General features: G+C 38.6%; 1 protein-coding gene across 1 annotated transcript in view; it reads right to left on the bottom strand.

Moving 5' to 3' along the window:
- Positions 1-21171, bottom strand: part of ZNF407 (zinc finger protein 407) — a 400972-nt gene that overhangs the window by 132318 nt on the left and 247483 nt on the right. Inside the window, exons 6-7 of the mRNA XM_081097576.1 lie at positions 8903-9069; positions 5332-5415 (exon numbers count right to left, since the gene is read on the bottom strand). Of these exons, the coding sequence (XP_080953702.1) occupies positions 5332-5415; positions 8903-9069 (251 nt within the window). The remainder of the gene's footprint in view (positions 1-5331; positions 5416-8902; positions 9070-21171) is intronic.

Raw genomic sequence — 21171 nt, 5'->3', positions numbered from 1 at the left:
ATCATCACAGACATATGGTGTGATCAGTTCTTTGAATCTGTTTTTCTAATGATGCTGAAGATCATTTCATATGTATACTGGCCATTTATATTCTTTGGTGAAGTGCCTGTTCAAATCTTTCGACCTTCTCAAATTGGCTGTGTTATAATTGTTTTTAGAGTTCTTTATATATTGAAAATACATATCCTTTATAAGATTTGTGATTTACATGTATTTTCCCCCATGTATGTGGCTTGTCTTTCATTCTCTTCAGGGTCTGTGGAAGAGAAGTTTTAAATACATCAATGTATGATTTTTCAAGTTATCATATTTTTCATTTCTGAATCAGGCTTCCCATGTGATATCAATTATTTGATAATCTATGGTCACAAAGATTCTTCTGGAATTTTTATGTTTTTAGGTTTTAGATTTAGGTTATGATCATTTTGAGTAAATTTTTATATATGGTGTGATATATGAATCAAAGTCCGTTTTTATTGCATATGGATAGCCAATTGCTCACCATGGAAGTAAGGGTCTGCTCTATAATCTTTACTCCATTTCTTTGATTATTTGCCTACCTTGATGCTAATACCAGAATGACTTAATTAATACACCTTTATATTAAGTTATGAAGTAAGATAGCATAAGTCCTCAACTTCATTCATCTTTCTCAAACTTTTCACTATTTCAGACTATTGTGCTTCCATATGAGTTTTAACATCAGCTTCTCAATTTCTTTTAAAAAGAAAAGCCTGATGAGATCTGAAATGATCAGTGTGGAGGACATAAAATCTTAACAAAACTGAGTCTTCCAATCCATGAAGATTGCACATTACTCTATCCACGCCTTCTTTAATTTCTCAGGGCAGTATTTTGAAGTTGCCAATGTAGAGGTTTGCACATCCATTGTTAGATTTATCTCTAAATATTGTACATTGGTCAAAAACGACTGACAAAACATGCAAAATCTATTTTGTTCCCCTGATCTATCTGTGTGCCAATACAATCCTGTCATAATTATTGTAGCTATATAATAAGCCTTTAAGTCAGGTAGTACAAATCTTCCAATTTTAATATAATAAATCTAAGTGGCCAAACAATTTAAAGATATTTTGTAAATTAAACAAATTCACAACTATATTCTGGTATTTCCTTATTCCATTCAACCTAAGTTTGAAAATCTGTTGGCATGACTCAATAACTTGTTCGTTCTAGTAGCCTTGGTAGACAGCATTATCTATTTGTTATGAATTTGACAGGAATCATGGGGAGAAAAGGGTGATATTACAGATTCATTGCCTGAATCAGTGGTATAAATTGAAGGTCATCTAAATTCTTCAAAGTTAATGTTCTTGGTTTGGAGGTTAAACATAAGCACTTAAAAAACATATATATAGCTTATTTCATTTAAATTTTATGGCATTTTTATGTCATACAAGTTAAATTTAAAAACACTTTTAAAGAATAATGTCATTTATATTCTCTATAACTTTATTAATCTGAAATTCACATTAAGCTAGCAATATATTGCAATAAACCAGTTATTTTGAACCTTCTCAGCTCATGACACATATGAACAAATGACTAAAATTCTGCGGCATGCCAAAAAATATATTTTTTTGCTGATCTGACAAAAAAAATAGGTAAAATTTTGATTCATTCACAGCAGATGGCTATTGTTGTGTTGGCTGTTGTCTTTTTTTTTTCCTTGACAATCTAGGGTAAAGAGGTCAGTGCCCCTGACTAAATAGTCAGATACTGCATGTTTAAAAAATTCTTATGGCACGCTGGTGGAAAATCACGGTAATAAACTGTAAATTGTTATTTCATATTTAACTTGACTATATAAAAATGTGTAATATTGAGAAAATTTGAATTATACACAGGCTGACAGATAAAAAATATAATATACCAAAATAAGCTACATAAATATTATGCTGTGACCATTAAGTAAAGGCAGGCTCAAGCGTGTCTTCATAGTAGGCTCATAATGGAGGATAACTGGTTGTACATTTATGTAAACTGCAGTTTATTCAAGTCTGCACACAATAGTTAATTTGTAGCTCATTAATTTTGTGGCATGTTCAACACTCCTGTTTGAAGAGGTTAACTGTGTGTTTTTTAAGCCAGAAATGATAATTTCTTCAGGAAATTTTTTCAGGAAATACACTTCAGAAATAAAGAAGAACTTTCCTATTTGTTAGTTTCAATATATAGCCAAGAAAATTAACTCAACTTCTACATAGTAAAACCTGAAATCAAACCTTACAAATTTTAAGTAAGAATTTCAGTTCATTGATATTTGTTACTGGTGGAAATAAGATAGGTGCTATATGAAGAGGTGTGCACACTTGTTAAGAGAAAACTTCAGATGGACTGATAAGTTAATTTTGTCTACTGGGGCCAGTCCTTCTAAATCCTTTGTCATTCCACAGCCAGAAGGATGACAACATCTATAAGCAAGACATTAACTACTCTTGAAAATAGGGTTACCTGGATACATCCTATTTAAAAAGCAAAATAAAGATGACATTTCCTTTCCTCCTATTTTCCTTAATATTACACACTTTTCTTTCTTTTTTAAAAATATATTTTTATTGACTTCAGAGAGGAATAGAGAGGGGAGAGAGAGAGAAACATCAATGATGAGAATCATTTATCGGCTACCTCCAACACGCCCCCTACCGGGGATTGAGCCCGCAACCCTAGCATGTGCCCTTGACTGGAATCGAACCCGGGACCCTTCAGTCTGCAGGCCAATGCTCTATGCACTGAGCCAAACCAGCTAGGGCCACACTTTTCTTTATGTGCAATAATTTTGTCCAAAATAACCAGGAAAAAATATTCTGCCTCTTCGGTTCCTCTGATAGAGTCAAGGAAAGATAAGGGGGCACCAGAAGGCCTGTGCATGGGGCAGGCCCTTGGGTGTCTGTCAGGCAGGCTGCCATGCCACCCGGAAGCTCACATTTGGCATCCACCACCCCCCCACCCCCGCCTTCCGGCGGCTGGGGCGGGTTGGGGGGGGGGGGTGGTGTTTGAAGCTAGTCACTACTCCAACCACTTGAGAGGGTTGCTCCTGTGCCTGGAAGGAAGGGCTCTGACAGGGGGTGAAAGTAAACCTTGGGTTGAAAGATGTTCTGTGTCAGCCCACCAGGCAATTGGTTTGCAGGGGGTGGAGGGGGATTATTTCCACCATTTGGAACATCTTTGATACCTGTCCTTTCCGAGCTGAGTGTAATTGCGTAGGCAGTCTGTGGTAAAAAGGTAAACCGTGTCAAAGAGGAATGAAGCAGAAAAACATAGATTTCAAATGCACTACACAATTCCAGCCTTGGGGGCTGGGGGCTGGGGGGGGGGGAGGGGGGGGAGGGCGGAGAAGCTGCATGCTGCTTAAATTTTATAAATCCAGTGTAAAAGCTAAGGACCTAGACTGAGTTACACTAAGCTGTTTGGTTGAAGTGTACAGTCTTAAGAACTGACTCTGGTATTAAAGAATCATGTGTGATTTGTGCCACAGTGGCAGGTAAGTGCCAAAAAGACAGATGCTCTGTCTGGGAGACATTGTCCTATATGGTATGAAGTTAATAGCAAAGTAATAAGGAGCCCCTGGACCCAACATAAAATAGAAAGTTGTGCTGCTCCATGCCGGCTTCCAGATCGATAGCCTGTAAACGCCTCAGCATTACCGGCCCCGCTGCGGGGGAAGAGCAGCGCCCCATGCTGGTAAAGGCAGCACACAGGAGGGTCGCCTGTTCCCCAGGGCCACCCAGCATGTGACAGGTGACAACAGTGGCACTGGAATGGTAACAACCAGTCATCAATAAACCGAAAAGAGTGAGAATAAAATCCCCGCACAAACACACCGTGCCACACACATACTTCCAGCTTCTCAGAGACAGTTGCAAGCCTGATGCCCACCCACGGGGCTCCTTCACCTCTTATGCAGAATCTTTAAGTTGCTGGATTAAAAATGCATGATCGCAGGTCACTTCTGTAAACTTAACATAAACATTTGTGTTTACAAAGTTAAGTCTGTGTTTACAACATTATGTTCAACACTGGAAATTTCTCTTGGGCTCAGTAATGACTACTATCCCATAGGGAAATCTAAAGCATGTAAACTCAAGATCTAAAAGAAATGGCTCGCATTAATTTCCATTGACCTTACAAGTAGCATAATGGGTATTACAGCTACCTGCAGCTAACTTCTAAATATCACATATCAAGAATAAAAATGTACCACAAACAACATGTATCTTCATTTCATGCCATTTTGAGTTTAACTGCCAAACTCAGCCACACTCATGCTATCTTAATGAAAGTGCAACACTTAGTTACCAATTCTGTTACCACATAATTTAACATCTAAGCTAATCACTTTGAGAGCAGAAAGTGGTTGTGTTGACAATAAGAAGGGACAATGCCACAACAGCACTATTCCAGGCACATATAATTTAGAATTATTAAAATAATTACTTATAGGACCCATTATAGCACACCAAGTAGGTCAACAATTTTTATGAATGTTTAAACGTTTCACCTTTAAGTGTTCCTAATGAAGGCATTTTATTTTGTGAAATTACCAAGAATGCATATCGTGAAAAACAAAACCCCCTTCAATGTCCACATCCACTTATGTTGCCCTCTTCATTGCTATCCACTCTTGATAGCAAAAATTGAAAAAGTAATGAGTTCAAACCTCATGTACCAGTGAAACACACTGAGAGATTGCTGGCAGCGGTTCTCAACCTGTGGGTCGCAAACAATGAAAATACATCCTGCATATCAGATATTTACATTACGATTCTTGACAGTAGCAAAATTACAGTTATGAAATAGCAACAAAAATAACTTTATGGTTGGGGGTCACCACAACACGAGGAACTGTATTAAAGGGTTGCGGCATTAGGAAGGTTGAGAACCACTGTTAGAGGGTTAGGTGGTTAGGGAGGCGAGACAGAGTGGGGCAGGGAGGCTGTAGGTAAGGGGGTTGAAGGGGTGATGAGCAGACTGACTGAAAGGGGGCCCAGAGAGGAACACGGACCTTGGCTCCACCCATGAGGTCCTCCACCTGCGAGGTCCGAGGCAGAGTCAGGCCTACAGTGAAGGGCCTACTGTATCTGTGCTTTGGAGGCCAAACTCTTTTCCCTCCTGTTTGCTATGAGTTTACTGAGAACACCTGATCCATAAAACATGAGTAGGCCTAGTTTTCAACAATATAATAATAGATGAATTGAAATCTTAGGGTATTCAAACAATTTTCAGTGGCTTTTACGAAAGCCGAGCAGACAACCACGGAGGACCAGGAGCGATTCTGGGCGCCTGCCTGGACTGCTCTCGAGTACTGACCTGTATGCTGCCTGCGGTGCTTGGTGAGGGCGTGCCGGGTCCCACCAGCGAAGCCACAGAGGTCACACAGGAACGACTTCTCGCCTGTTGCAACAATAAACAGATGAGGGACTGCGGAGGTCACAGATCATTAAAACATATCTATCAAGGCTTTCAGGGTTACTAATTCCTCCAATCAAATGTTTCCATGTAAATATGTCAAATGGGAATGAAATTACCACTGCGGTTTATTGACTGTGATAAAATCTGAAAAGCACCACTGAACATAATTACATACTTGTCAGACCCATAAAAATTAGCTTTATTATCAATGGAATGGTTTTGTACAACTTCATTTCTGGTAGATGTCTTCCAGATGGGGCTGCTTTATGCACTTGAACAGTTTTTATGCATATCCTGATTTTTTACAATTCCCATACATCTGGCCTTTCTGAGCTGAGTAAAGACTGCTCGGAATAGTTAATATACAGTATATATGATTTTGCTTAAATAACACAATGAATTTTCTAACAGCTAAAGGACACTGAATTGGTTTTACCTGATTCTATCAGGGTCTTCTTTAATAAGTTCCTACTTAATAATGTGAATTAAATGGTTTCCTGGAACATACTGAAGATCCAAGTATCAATAAAATCTACATTACTCAGTACCAATAGCAGTTCAATGCTGTTTATGTTTCTCAAACTTTCAAGGCATAAGAAAGAAAGGGTAGAGATTGCTAAAGAAATGGTACAACACTCCTATTATTCATCTTTAATGATAACTCTGGCCTGGAAACTGCAGCAACAATTAGAGACAGATTTGGCAGACTCAGTATTTGTTAAAAGTGTGTAAATGCTCATTTTTAAAGCATTTTACACAAGCTAACATTTTGCCCTGCATGTTATAAATGCAATCTATCTTTCTACTGCAGCATATTTAGGCAATAAGTGTCGGTAAGCCAGGCAGTTTATCCCATAAGGCTCACGAAGCAGGGCCAGCGAGAATAAAATGCTAACCTTGGAGAGATCCAGTGAAATTATACAATAGTTTTCCCAAACTGAAATAAATCATTTGTATCTATCTTTATTTACTTTACTCATTTAGATGTTTTAATGCAACAAGTCTTCGAGGGCTCTGTCCGAGTCAGCCTGTTTCGTCCTCAACCATTTTGGTGTGTCACAGCGGAGATTTAGCGTGAGGGGGTTGGAAAATGGTCATTGCCTTTTTTAAACTTAGAAACAATAGTAACTATAAGAAACAGAACAACTTTGGTAATCAAAAAGGTCTTCCCCTTGCATAAGAGCATGACTAGGTTTTCTAACTTAAACAAATATGTGTTAATAAAGAGTTTAACATTATGTTTAATCCTATTTGTAATTGCATGTTTAAAATGTTCATTATTATCATTTATAAAATAGAGCTGAATTTAAATATTTTTCCTATCTTTACTTTCCTATCTTGGGGTTAAGTTTATTCCTTGACATCACTATTTCAATACAGAAAAAAGGAATAGAGTAGATGGGCTGTGAAGAATAAAGTTTAATTATAATCACTCATTTAATTATTTAATCAATTAAAAATATAAATCTTTCTAACTAGCTGTATTATCAATTAAATAACACGGAACGTAGACTTTTTTAAATCCACAAAGATAATTGCTTGTTAATATTAACAAACTATTCTACACTGGGGTAGAACTCTTCTCCACTATTTATTCCTCACCACTCTCTTGTGGCATGAACCGCCTGTGCATGTGGGAATGTGTGTGCCAGTTCACATACACATGCACACTTGGTGGGCTGTGCCATTCAGCCGGCCAAACCTCTGATGAGGAAGGAGTACTCTCACCTGGTTCGGATCCCAGAGGAGTATGACCGTTTCTCTCACTGGTAAACTCTGTGACCTACATCTTTTTTATGAAATATACTCCCAAACATATAAAACTCCTAATGATGTATGTTCTTTTCAGGTACACAGGCTTTGGGTACATATTAAGTTTTGTTCCCTTTCCCGGTTTAACATATTTACCAGCACAAAGACAACATTATTTTTCCATGTGATTTGGTTCTAGATACATCAGTGACCTTGAATTTGATGTGTAGAGTTTATTTGGGATGTTAGTCTACAATGGCTTGTATGTGAGATTTACCTTGGTGGCTTGATGTGTTTGGCATTCCACATTCAATTTTCACTTATTTTGAGGAAGCGGGGAGCGGGGGTGGGGGTGGGGGTTGCGGGGGGGAGAGTTGCGTTGGAATGGGCAACACAGTATTTTTCAAAAGAAAATTTAAGAAAAACTAAATGTAATATTTTACTACATGTAACAGGGGTTCATGTAACATGCCATATTTAGCTGATAGCAGAGATATAATAGGAGACTTTTCTTAACAACTTGAATTAGTTTCAAGTGTGCCATTTTGCATTCAAATGCAGAAAGACACGGAAACCAATCCTTTATTTTCTATTAGAAAACAGCCACTGTCCCCTATCTCTCATTATGGTGCAGACTACAAGACCTAACAACAAAAATCCATATTATTGATCCGGCCAAGTCTCCACAATTATTCTTTAGAAGGAAACGCCGACGATAAATTACATCTGCACTGGCTTTTCATCTGCTGTTCGATATAAGTGATCTCTCAGGGCAGGCTAGAGACCTTAAATCGTCAACGCCCTTGTCAAGGAAGCCGAGGAGGCCTGGGCTTCCACAACTGCTGCAGAAGAACTTTTAACCTATAATTTCTAACAATAATATAGGATTCTTGGCAATCAGAAGAACATTTGGGAATGCTGATTAAAATTTATTTTTTCCTTGAAACAAAATACTTTTTGAGAGATGTGAAGAGAAGGAAAACCAGGAAAATACCAAACAGCTCTCGGTAGTACAGCTCTGGTGAGGGAAGGAGAGTGCTCGAATGCACCTGGAAGGAGTTCGGGCCCACTGCCCGCAGATAATGAAAACACGTCATAAACACTGACCACAGCAGGTACTCAGGGACATGTTTATGAAGGTCAGATTGAGAGTCCTCGGCACCACACCCAGCACAATTGTATATTTTGTGTGTGCTTTCCATCACTTGGTTTGAAAATCCATATAAATGTATGAAAATCCTTTAAATGTATAGCGGCTAAATTCAGATGAGTCTTTTTGTATTAATTATCAAAAATTCTTGAATCTGATAGCACTCTGCTCTTAAGAGAAATAATGAGTGGATTAATTTTTTTAAAAAAAGTGCAAAAAATGGAGATTTAATTATGTTAACAAATATGATGGTGCTGAGTTTATCTCAGTAATAAAATACAAGACCAGTTCTTCACAAATCTAGACCTAAAAAGATGTGTTTAAACACATACACATATATGTACACACACAACAGAAATGAGCTTTTAAACAGGGAACTTGTTCTGTTTAACTGTACACGTGCAACACTCAGCTCCACACACACATGTTCAAATGTCAGTTTAACGCTACCCTCTCATTCACACACAGTGAACTGATACCATCCTCTTTGCTATAGAATTACCACAATCTTAAACTCTGCAAAAGGGAAATCATTTCCACGGGCCCCTCATGCAGGGGGCAGCACACCTGTGTGCGTCCTGTAGTGGTCTTTCATGGCGGAGGCCGTGAGGAAGGAGTAGTGACACGTGGGCCATGTACACTTGAAAGGCTTTTCTCCTGTGTGCAGCTTCATGTGATTGTTCAGGGCCCACTTCTCGGTGAAACTTCTATCACACAAGTGGCATGTAAATTTCCTGCATGAAGAAGAGAGAAAACCATGTAAACGTGACCCGCACAGGCCCCCGAAGGCCCCAGCAGCAGCGTGTTCTAGCCCTGAGTGGGGCAGCGCAGGCTCGGGGAGAACCGCAGGCCGGGCCTGTCATGTCTGTATAACCAGGCATTGATTTTGCTGTCCAGGCCTGGCACTCCAGCCATTTATTCTCTGCTTTGCGGTTGGGCCCAACGGGTTTGAAAAATTCTGTTACAGTCCAGTCACCCCTGAGGCAAATGTGAGAATAGATTTCACCTGTACAGGCCTACACCACTTATCCAGGGCATGGGCTGTCAGAGCAGAGGCTAAATGAAAAGCTATCCATACTAAACTACTCAGACAACCCCTGCTCTCTGCAGGCAGAGGCGGCTGCTGCTGGCTGCGTGGGAGCCCCCACTGCTCCTGGAACAGCAGTGCCCCTGCAGGCACCCAACTGCCCCCACCACAAAGCTCCCAGGGGAAGGAGGTCCCAAAGGCAGCTGCTGAAAAGCTGTCCTTCTGAGTCACCACATGGCTACATAAAAAGTTGGCTTTAATAAAAATAAAATTAAAAATTCTTTTATTTCATAAAATAAAATTAAAAATAAGCCTTTAAGAGAAATAAATCTCAATTAGTTCCCATATGAAAAAAAACACCTGAAAATAACAAAGCAGTACTCACAATATTTCAGCCCCAGAGCCCACAGTTAAAGATACCTTCAATGATCAAAGCAGTATGAACCATGAACAAAACACTTGAATAGTCCCTCTGGTTAGTCTTCTGTCCTGTTTCACTATCACTCATGAAATCACTGCTAAAATTTACTTTTTATTACTAATACAATTTAGTTTAAAGCCTTCCCTGTACCTACTATAGTAGTGTCCAGCTAATTAATTCAGGATAATGAATAGTCAAATAAAAGCAAATTAAACCAAATATTCAAAATTAAAATATTTTAGTAAGTTGATAAGCACTAAGCCGCAGAAGAGAAACTACATAGCAGCTTGATTTGATTGCCTTAAATTGGTCTATACTTTTAGCAAGTTAATGCAACTAAAAAAACAGGATTACAGTATGTGTTTTAAATTATGATATAAATATGGAGGTGTATATTCTTTGCATAAAGGCTTTAACTATGATTTTACAAATTTCCTTCATCTCATAAGGGTAGAAAAAGAATCTCAAGCTCCAAATAATTACCTTTCTCATTTTGGGGTAAATGTCGATTACTTTAACAAATTAATCATTCAGAGTTTCACATATTCTTATGAAATTACCTTTTATAAAAATCCTTCTTCATTTGCTACATGTGTTTATATTTTTATAACATTAGATCTTAAATGCAACGGGAGTGAAAATTACTAAATATTCATACAAAATATCTTAAGTGCTTCATTACTATTAAAATTGCCAATTAATATATCTATATAATGTGTGACATTATATTTGCAACCATTAACTCAGACTGACTTTGAAATTACTACATCATTTGATCATTGCTTACTGGTGCTACAGAATGACAAATATAGCTAAATACTTTGAAATGCACTGTAAAAAAAAATATCATGTCCGTATATCTCTTTGACGGGTCTTCATACATTTAACATTTCAAAACCATGACAGGGATCTTATTTCTAAGATAAATTCCCCTATCTACTTATTTCTTCATGTATTTATTGTGGATCTAACCTTCTCCTACAAGAAATAAATAAGGAGGTTAAATAGATGCTATCTTTTAACAAATAGTTTCTCTAGACTGTATTACAACTTTATGAATGACAAAATAAATCCCTCATTTTTAAATCTACCATGATGTACATTTAACAAAATTACATCTATGAAACCTCAATGCATGTGCTCTATTATTCATACGTAATAAAAATGTTAAACCAGAGCTTAGTGCCTGCCATGAAGTGACAAAAGCCAGATAACAAAGAACTGAGGCCACTGCTTGACTTTCATAAAACCTCGTGTCTTCCTGTTTGCTTTATGAACATAAATACGTGTACTGGTGACCAATGTAGAGAGTCCTTGTGAAGATTAAGACACCCATTAATGGGTATTTCCTGGGACCCCATAAATTCTGAGTCTCAAATACTGTAGACTAGCTGCCTTCATGCAGCAGGTCAGCAAGGACAATACCCACTGGGGGAGCCCTGGCCGGCTTCAGGTAGATCTTCAGGACTTGAGCTAATGAGCAGTGCCCTAGGGTCCCAAGGAAAGGTGCCAGTGTGTGTGGGGACCCAAGGAAAAGTGTCAGTGTGCACTCCAGGTGGAGCCACAGGGACCCAAGGAAAGGTGCCAGTGTGTGTGGGGACCCACGGAAAGGGGTGCGCTGTTGGTGGAGCCATGTCCCTGGTTACCAGGGGTTCAGATGTCTATTATGCTAAAACTTTTTAGAATAAAGCCTTTTTCAGGTGGTCAGCTGTGCTGTAGAAGTCAGTTAAGATGTTATCTTTTAGTGTAAAATCACATGCTGGTGAGTCAGCTCAGACTTTTGGCAATCCTGCGAATGAGTGAATGAGTGATGTCTACCATGTTCTGTCCTCAACAAATGTCCTCAGCTCCTGTGGACTCAGTTCTATGGCTTCGTTTATGGGGGCACTCCATCTCTTACTTGGTAAATTTATAAAGTTTCCTAAATTAAATCCTCAGCATTTTCCCAGCACTCTTGCTGTACTTACACTAGGTTTATTTACTGTAATATGTGCTATTCTGTCATTAGCACCCCCAACACATGGAAGGCCCTGGGCCTTTGTTCTCCCCTGTGAAAGCCAGTGGGGGACCCCCTATGACTCACTGGTGACATGATTTACGCTCACAGAGTCAAGGTGAAAATCCATATCTGCAGACTTAAAATTTTGAGGAGAGAGTACTAAATATCCTCATTGTTAGATATATGACAAAAACTAAAAATTTTCACAGGGTGTCCCTAGCCATTATGTACAAAGTTAAACTAAAAAACTACTAGGGGGCTGAATTATGACTGCATGAATAACACCACTCCCTTAACAGACACTTATGCCTCAGTGGAACTCTGTGAGAGCAACTGCTTGTTTTTGAATGTCAAAAGGGCAGACAAGATATGTCAAAATATATTAACTTGCATTTTTAGTTGCATCCTTAACTTTAGCTTTCCATTATCCACAGAAGCCAAGTGGCCTAATTGGGGAGCTATACTTATTTTCTCAAATCATACTTTAAAATTTTATTTCAACATGTAAAAATCCTACTAGTTGGATTATTCATTCCATTTATTAGTAACATAATTTTTAAAAATGCCCCTATCCCACTTACATATGAAGATAAAAATATTTTGATGCTCTGGTACTTTACTACCTTATAATATTTAAAATATAGTAAGATGTGTCACTAGCATATTTTTATGTTCTTTACTAATCTCTCCAATTCAGGATAATTTGGAAACTAATTGCGTTGGCGATGTTTTTAGAGTTATATTGTACTAACTCTTTCTCCTAGAAAGCCTGTCTAGGTACACAACCAAGAGACTCTGGCACAAGTACAGACGTAGAAAAAAAATGTCCCCATTCAAATGTGAGCAACCTTAAATACCCACTGGGGGAGAAAGTAAATAATGGGTTTAATCATAAAATAGAACATCATCGTGCAGGTAAAATGATCGACTAGGACTATATTTATCAGCATGTGGGTTACACCATCTCTGAAACTTAACAGCATTAAAACAAGTTAGATACAAAAATGTACCACTGATATAAAATTTTTCAAAGAAAGGAACAATATTAAACATAGACATATGAAATCCATGTGCAAAGACATTCATGGTATCATAATCTGTGAATACTGCTTGCTTCTGAGAAGAGGGGAGCAGGCGTGCATATGGGAATAGAGTGTTAACTATAACTGTATGATTCTGTTGTTTTTTTAAAAGAAGAAATTGAAGTATATACGGCCACATGTTAACATCTTCCAAAGTGTTTCCATTGTTTTTGAAATTTTTCCAAATTCAAAATGAATATTTTAACTAAACTATCAAACAATATTTCACATCTTCTCTACATGACACATTGGACCAGACTTGTCAAATTAATAAGTCACACAAATTCACATCCGCAAAAAAGAGTGCAGCAGTAAGCCAGATGTAGTATGGCACAAACGAAATTTAATAAAAGAACAAGCTAAATTTTTTCAAGATATTAAACAATAGTGCAGTTATTATCTTTGAAAACTGTGAAACAAAGTTGTTGACTGATCCAAAACTAAACTGATGTTGCAAAAACTTAATTGACAGGTATTGCTGGTCTTTATGAATAAACCAGAATACAGAGCAGTTAAAACAATACAAGGTTTGTATGATTCTTAGCAAAGCAGTCCAATCTATACTAATAAAAGCCTATGTGGTCATCACGCCCTCACGCCGTGATGCCCTCACGCCATAACAATCCATCACCAGGAGGTTGCGTGCGCAGCGGGTGCGCAAGGGTGGGCGGGGCTGCATGCACAGAGAGGTGCACACGAGTGGGCGGAGACTTGATATGTGTGTGGCACAGAGGCGGGTCCTGGAGGCTCCTCGCTGAGCCACGGAGGCAGGTCCCGGTCTGTTTGGGGCAATCCATCGAAGAGCCCCAGATGGGTGGGTGGGGCCTACCTCTATCGATTGTGGGGCTCCCGCATTGTGAGAGGGCAAAGGCCAGGCTGGGGGACCCCCCCACACACACAATGAGTGCACAAATTTTGTGCACCGGGCCTCTACTGTAATAATAAATTTGTTCCAACAACTCTAAGTTACCAATGCAGTTTCTTTGGAAGAACAGCCTTTTTACATTTATTATAACTTAATAATTATATGATACTATAATAAGATAAAATGAAAATAGATCATGATGGGGTCTTTGCCCAGTCGGCTTACCATATGATTTTCTGCTGGGCTACAAATATAACTCAGGACTCACTTTCTTAAACAAAGAAACACATAAAAAGGCAGTTAAAGACAACCACTGAAGGGCAACTACAATGCTCAACTAAATCACATGAGCACCTTATGCTAAAGAAGTACCCAAGGATAACAAAGCCAAAGGGAGAAGTTCCAGAAAGTCTGCCAAAATAACAAATGCAGTACCTATTAGCACCAGGACAGGAAGGGGCCTGCACAGGTCTGTCCTGGGAAAGAGCAAAGTAAAATGTACATTACTGCCTTGGGAGTTAAACTACTTATTCATGCAAAAAAGGTGCTAAATCCACATTATATACCCCAATATTATTCCACAGTAATCCTGTTAATCTTATTTCTATGAGATTTCAGAGTACTATAAACATGTTTCAAGAAAATATGCAATTTTAAACTACATGTAAAATAAATCTCTCTAAATTAAAAAACTGAAAAGGTACACTGATAGCTAAATAATAACTATGAAGACACTCAGGATCCCTTTGGCCATTTTCTTCCAAATATTTGTGTGTGTGTTTGTGAGGTCCACAAAAAATTCTGACTCAATGAATAAAGTTATATTCTGAAACCAAAATTATTCCATGATAACACCAATATCCAGATTATTCACATTAAGCTAGAGTTTGAGAGAGGCCTGTTTCCGATTACATATAAAACCCGAGCATGATTTATATCAAGAAGCCACAAAGACCTAAGATTAGAAAGGTTTCATTTACTAAATGTAACTCTTCAGGCTCAAGTGCAGCTTAGAGATGAAGCTGGAAACCTCCTGAGGGCTCTTACACAGCACCCAAGGGAGCTTGCTACTTAAGCCAAGAGTCTTGAGTGCATTTTTGCCCTGAACAGGTGATAATTAGCCTAATTAACAGGCTATATCCTTGTTAACTAGTTGGGACAGAAATTTAACCTCACTCATGCCAAAGCGTGTCATTTTAAAACCTCTTAAAATAGCACTCAGATTTTAATTACTGTGAAATATATTTTTTGGCCCTTTCTATTCAATCCAAAGGTTGAAAAGCTTTGTGTCAAAATTACTTCTGGGAGAAGCATTAAGCAGAAGATTAATCCCAGGGTGACTTAGTCAACTAAGAACCAAGAGAATGACTACTTCTAAAGACAAGCATTCAAGGATTATAAGGGCTATGCCCGCAAAGATTTGAATTCATTCTTCAAAATCTCATTCCTATGAAATTTTTCTCTGTCAAAGAGACCACAAAGTCTGACCTGCCCCAAACCATCCTAGTGAGTTTGGTTGGAATTTCCCCCGTTCCACTGCATGTGCTGTGCCCAATGCTCACCAGCATGACAAGTGTCTTGGATTAGGGTTAGGAAAAGCTCTGTGTAAAGGATAGTATTTTCTACTTGATGGGCCATCAGGTCTCTGATAAATTTACTCAGTGCTGCCTTTGCAGCTCAGACAGAAGTAGCCACAGACAGTCTATGAACAAACAAGTATGACTGTGTGCTAATAAAACTTTATTCACAGAAACAGCCAATCCCTGGCTTGGATGACAGGTCACACACCCCACCCACAACCACCATTGCAGCCTGATCTATAGGAAGTAAAAGAGCATGAACTGAGCTCTGCTGGGAAACAAAGGTCCACTAAGCCCCCTTCCTCAGGACCTGAGAAGTTGGTTTAGTCCTGAAATAGTTCATGTTCCCTGCAGGGCAGGGCTTTAAAACGCCAACATGAGAACAGGTGGAAGGAATTATACTGCATATGAGACCCATTCCAGTCCCAGGCTGCCCCATGCCTTTCAAACTGCCCCCTTTCAAGTGTATGGCAGAGCTGGAGGCCGTGGTAAGTTGAAACAATTAACTAGCCATAGAAGTCAAATCCTGGCACACAAGACATATATTAAATTGCCACAATCCTCTGGTCTGGACTAAATAAAATTTTATCTCTTCGGGTTAGGTAAGAAAACAATGGATTTATGTAAGGAAGGTTAAAATAGCAGGTACAAATAAAGGACTAATATTACTGTTTAAATAGTATGTAAAGAGAGTTTCTTTTAAATCATTGTTCTTAGTGATATAATTTGAGAAAAAAATGACAAAATGGATTTCAAACCCATTTATACCTTCATCCCAAATACCCTGACCAATATCTAGTCATTGGACATTCACAACACAACCATAAAAACCTTCAAATTAAAAGGGTTCATGATTTCTACATCAATTCATCAATTTAAAAAACAAAGTATGTGTTGGAACCTATAGTGTATCTGGCAATGCTCTGTGTATGGAAGAACTACATGCCTCCCCAGGAGGAGCCAATAAGTCAGTGGCCGACACGAATGTCAGTGAACTCATCGGAACACTAAGGCGCCACATTATGTTGGACTTCTTAACAAAGCATAAAGACATTTAGAAAAAGCACCAGTGAATACAGAATGAAACCGTTGTTAAGTCTTTCAGGTAAGGTTTAGGTGAGTCCAAAAGATAAAACAGGTTAACTAATGGAGGCCGCAGATAATGACCAGCTTGGAGGCAGAGAAGAGATGGGCAGAGACAGGTGGTGGTGCGTGTGAACAGTGAACCAATCCTAGTACCTGGGGGGAGAGGGTAGAGAGCATGCTGCATAGAAGGGAGAAAGGTGGGCTTACCTTTGAGTAGTATCCGTGACCAAATAGATACAGCACATATGCATACAAGCCACGAATATGTGCACGTCTAGAATAAACCCCACCGAAACAATGTCTACATCTGAGATTGATGATGAACTCTTTTATATTTGGCCAAGAAACACACAGTCTTCAAAACAGCATGTCAGCTACAACAAAGACTGCTGTGCTTCAAGCCATGTACCTACAGATGCATTAAAAGTGGGATTTCAGGGAGCTAAGAACCTAGGCCTATCTCGTTTGCATGGCAATGAAAAAAAACCTTTTACTAAGTGTTCAGATGACAGTCTCACCAGTTATAGTATTAGAATAAACTGGTAACAAATATTAGATAGATTTTACCAATAAGACCAAAAAATAGGCTTACAGAAAGGAGAGAGCACTAATTAAAATATATCAAATACAAAATCAACTAAAGTAATTTTCTTTTAAATTTTAATATATTAAAATTAAACATATATTAATGGAAGCTGAGTATGAACAAAAACTTCTGTCTCAATGCAGAAGTTTTGTCAGCTCCAATTATCCAATAAAGACCTACTGGAATATGAATAAGGCAAAGACGACACGGCTGATTCTAAGTGGCAATTGGGTTCAACCCTAACACAGGAGACTTTAATGTTCACACCAGAGTCCTGGGAGAGCCAGACACTGACACCAATGTGCTCACTTCCTGACCCTGTGCATCAGTTAGGAGACAGGACCATCACTATTTATCCCAAATGTAACTTCCTACAGGTCTCAAATATACAGTAGCTTAAACGGAAATGAAGACAATATTTCTCTACAAAAGAAATATAAATCTACATTGAATATACGTTACATATTTTTTTCCTAAAATATATTGTTGTAATATTGAAACATGTCCCATAGATGCATATATTTATATACCAGCAAATACAGCATATTTGCAATTTATCCTGTAGGTCCTTACATCTTTCTTATGGAAAGTGAATGTCTAGACATTTGACTATACCTGCCAAATTTACACAGGCCCCCCAGCCTGGTGGAGACTGTGTGACTTGCCAGGCCTGGGAAAGGCAGCCTTTCCCAGCTCAGGTGTTTCACTGTCTTGGCCTCTGTCATCATCGCAGCCTTCTAGCATGTCAGGATGATCTAGGGGACCATTTGAGCTCAAGGTAAGATTAGCTGGAAGGCTAGAGATGTGTTGCCCAGTAATCTCAGAGTTCAGGGCAGAATTGACCCTTCCTAAGACCTCAGCCCGAGGAGCAGCAGTTAAGCACACTTCTAGAGTAAATATCGGGGTGTTTGTGCACTGGAGCGTCACCAAGACACAACATGAGTTCAGAAGACGAGTCAATGTAGATGTTGCCGAGCCTGACATGGATCAGAGCTTGCTTTAAATCATAACATCATTCATATATGTAGAAAGATTATCTTGTAAGGAATGTGATTTGTTCCTTTTTAAATCATAAGTTCAGGGAAAGTGCTAAAATTAGATTCACATAAGAAACAAATTTTTAAGGGATGTATAGTTGTGATCCAACTGAGAATGAGTTAATAAGATACAAGCAGGCTCTGGGGAGTGGTAGCGGCCAGGGAGAGGTCAATGGGGGAAAAAGGAGACTCATGTAATACTTTAAACAATAAAGAATTTAAATTAAAAATAAACAAGATACAAGATGGCTCTTCACCATTGCTGCACTCTCCACTGTGCATTGGGTACAAAGTAACTTGCATGAACCAAGCAACACTGGGAATGCATGCGTCTCTGAGGCTTATCTGGATGGAAAAGCCCTCTTAAATGCAGGGCAAAGCAATTAATGCCACTTCTTCCCAGTACAAAGAATCATCATTTACTGTAAAACTTGGATGTGTGCAGCTATGATTCCTCTTTTCACAACGTAGATTTGCAGTTTTCATCTACTTCTCGTATATTCTAAATTATTTTGAAAAGATAAATTCAGATAGGCATCTATAGAGATCATTTATACTAATTTTTCAAATCTTCAACACCTCAAACAAAAGACCATGTGGAATACCATTATCATTTATTACATACCTTCCAGCATTCAAAATATTAAACTAAATTTCCTCCTAATATAATTAAGTGTCTGAGCAAAAACAACTGGAAGGATGTATATAGGTGAAGAAATATATTTAAACTTGGCAGAAGTACAGAGTTAAGGAGGATAAAATACAGAATTGACTAAAACTATCAAAAGAAGGTTAACAACAGGAAAGACTTTTCAATTATGGGTTGGGAAGGAATAAAAATGAAAGTTAAAGTATTTGCCAGTTTAGACTTTATGCTAAAAAGAAAACATAGCCATTCAGTTCTTTATATTGCTACTATCTTTTGATTAAAGATTTTAGACCAAGCATTTCAAACTTGCGGCCTGTGGACTGCATGCCTCGTTTATTTGGCCTGTGTGAGCCTTTGAGTTTGACATGCTTGTTTTAGACTGAAACACATGGAAATGAATTAAAGTCCCAGAAAGTATTCCCCCTAAGGGAATAATGAGGAAGCTTTGGGTCTAGTAGGAACAGTAGTGAAAGTTCCACTCGATCAGATCTCACTGAAGATCAGGCGGGGCCAGTGAGGCCAGAAGAGTCCCCCAAGCTCCTTGTGCCTGAGCTCTGGTCACCAACTCCTCGCCCCACACCTCACTCTGGGCACATGGTCACGGTGTGGCCCTCAGCTGTGCCCACACACTCCTACCTCAGAACATCTGCCAGACTCTGCTCTGCCTCAAACACCCAGGTGGCGCCCTCTTCTTGTCACCTTATCTCTGAGGCTTCCTCTCACCACCTACCGAAAACTGCAATACAGTACCTCCCTCTTTTATGTCCCTGTGTCACCACTATTTTAATAGTGGCATGTGTGAGCTCTACTTTTACTTGTTGAGTATCTTCCCATGCTGGAGTGTAGGCTCCTGACAGCAGAATGCTTGCCAGCTTTAGTTTCTGCTAACACCCCAGGGCCCAGTACAATGCCTGGAGCATGGTCAGTATCTAGCAAATAGCTGTTCAATTAATGGATTAAATACTGTAAAAGAACTACATCTACAGAATTAACATGCACTTATCAAAAAATACACAAAGGCCATACACATACACATACACATACACACGTCTGAAATAAATAAATAGAAAATAAGTCGGGGAGGAACACAAAGCAGGGACCAGTAATTGTCTTGGGTGGGAAGTAGGCCGGGGAAGCCTGAACGAACAGGAAGGTCGATTCTGGAAAAGCACTTTATATACTGCAGCATTGAAAATATTTATACACATACATTCCATCTTTAAGAATATATATGTATATGCAAACAGAATTCGAAAAGCACAATTTTGAGGTCAATGGTGGGAAAAGGAAAACATAAATAATACTTTCAACAATAAATATTTTTTTAAATAAATAAATAAATAAATAAATGTTCAACCAAAATAATTCTTAAATAAAATTTAAAGGAATCACTATTTTCATCCACTGTTGCTTTTTCTGTGCCATACTTATAAAAAGAAAGGAAGATGTTTTGGCTTTTCAATTTTTGAAGTGGAAACCTCACCATATTTATATTCAGACAGTTCAGACATCACCATTCAATGACTTTATAAGCTTATACTGTGAATGCCACTGAGCTGACAGCTAATCATGTATACTGTCCACACAATTAAAGGATCTTCTGATTGCTGTGAGTAACCACATAATCACAATTGTAAAAGGGACAGTTCTGGGTGTTCAATAAGAAGGCATTACCAGATGTGGAGACTGGCAGACCAGCTCTTCCTGAAGCATCCTGATGCTGCTGTGACTACGTGCCACTCATTTGTCCACGCCATCATATGCACGTGGACTTTTTAATTATTCTCTACTTTCCTACACGTACATGCCCTAAAAGATTCCAAATAATTTAGGGACACATAAAATGCTCTGTAATGTCTTAGTATCTTTCACAGTAGGATCATATGAAGGGTATGAAAATGATGTACTAAGAAACATTTCTAAAATTTAATAATTGTATATAAATAAATTTTATCAAAAATCCAGAGGATGGTGAGAAGTTTCTGATAAATGACCTTCCCGGTGACATATTTTAAACCACAAAGAGAGCTGTTGAAGGAGGCCATGCCCAGAATGAGGTGGAAAGCTGCCTGGACACCAACATGGCTGTGACATCGATGCCTTGACGGTACTTCAGCCTGAATTTCTACATATGTACATGCAGCTGGAATAAAATACCTCTAGAATATGTCCTAAAAATAAAACCTAATTTCCACTGAAATTCCACTGAGTCCAGCCTTATGGATAAGGTGTAGGGAAGTTGAAGATTGTGAAGTGAAGCTACCAGAGGCTGTCCCTCTCCAGTAAAGGAAAGAAGGGCTCCGGGGAAGAGTCAGTTGCCTATATCTGGATAAGATCAAACAACCATCATACTAGTGAGAAATGCTAGCTACATAATATTCGAAGGCCCATTTCTAAGCATGGGATCTATATGCATCCAAATACTAGTTAACTCCACTGGAACAAAGAGAGCCAACTTCCAGGAGGCAGGGACTACAGAATCTTTATTCTTTAATTATCTAATG

This window comes from Myotis nattereri (assembly GCF_964212035.1).
Source record: "Myotis nattereri genome assembly, chromosome: 8".
Lineage (NCBI taxonomy): Eukaryota > Metazoa > Chordata > Mammalia > Chiroptera > Vespertilionidae > Myotis > Myotis nattereri.
The sequence above is the reverse complement of the archived record's forward strand: the minus strand, read 5'-3'. Positions and strand labels throughout refer to the sequence as shown.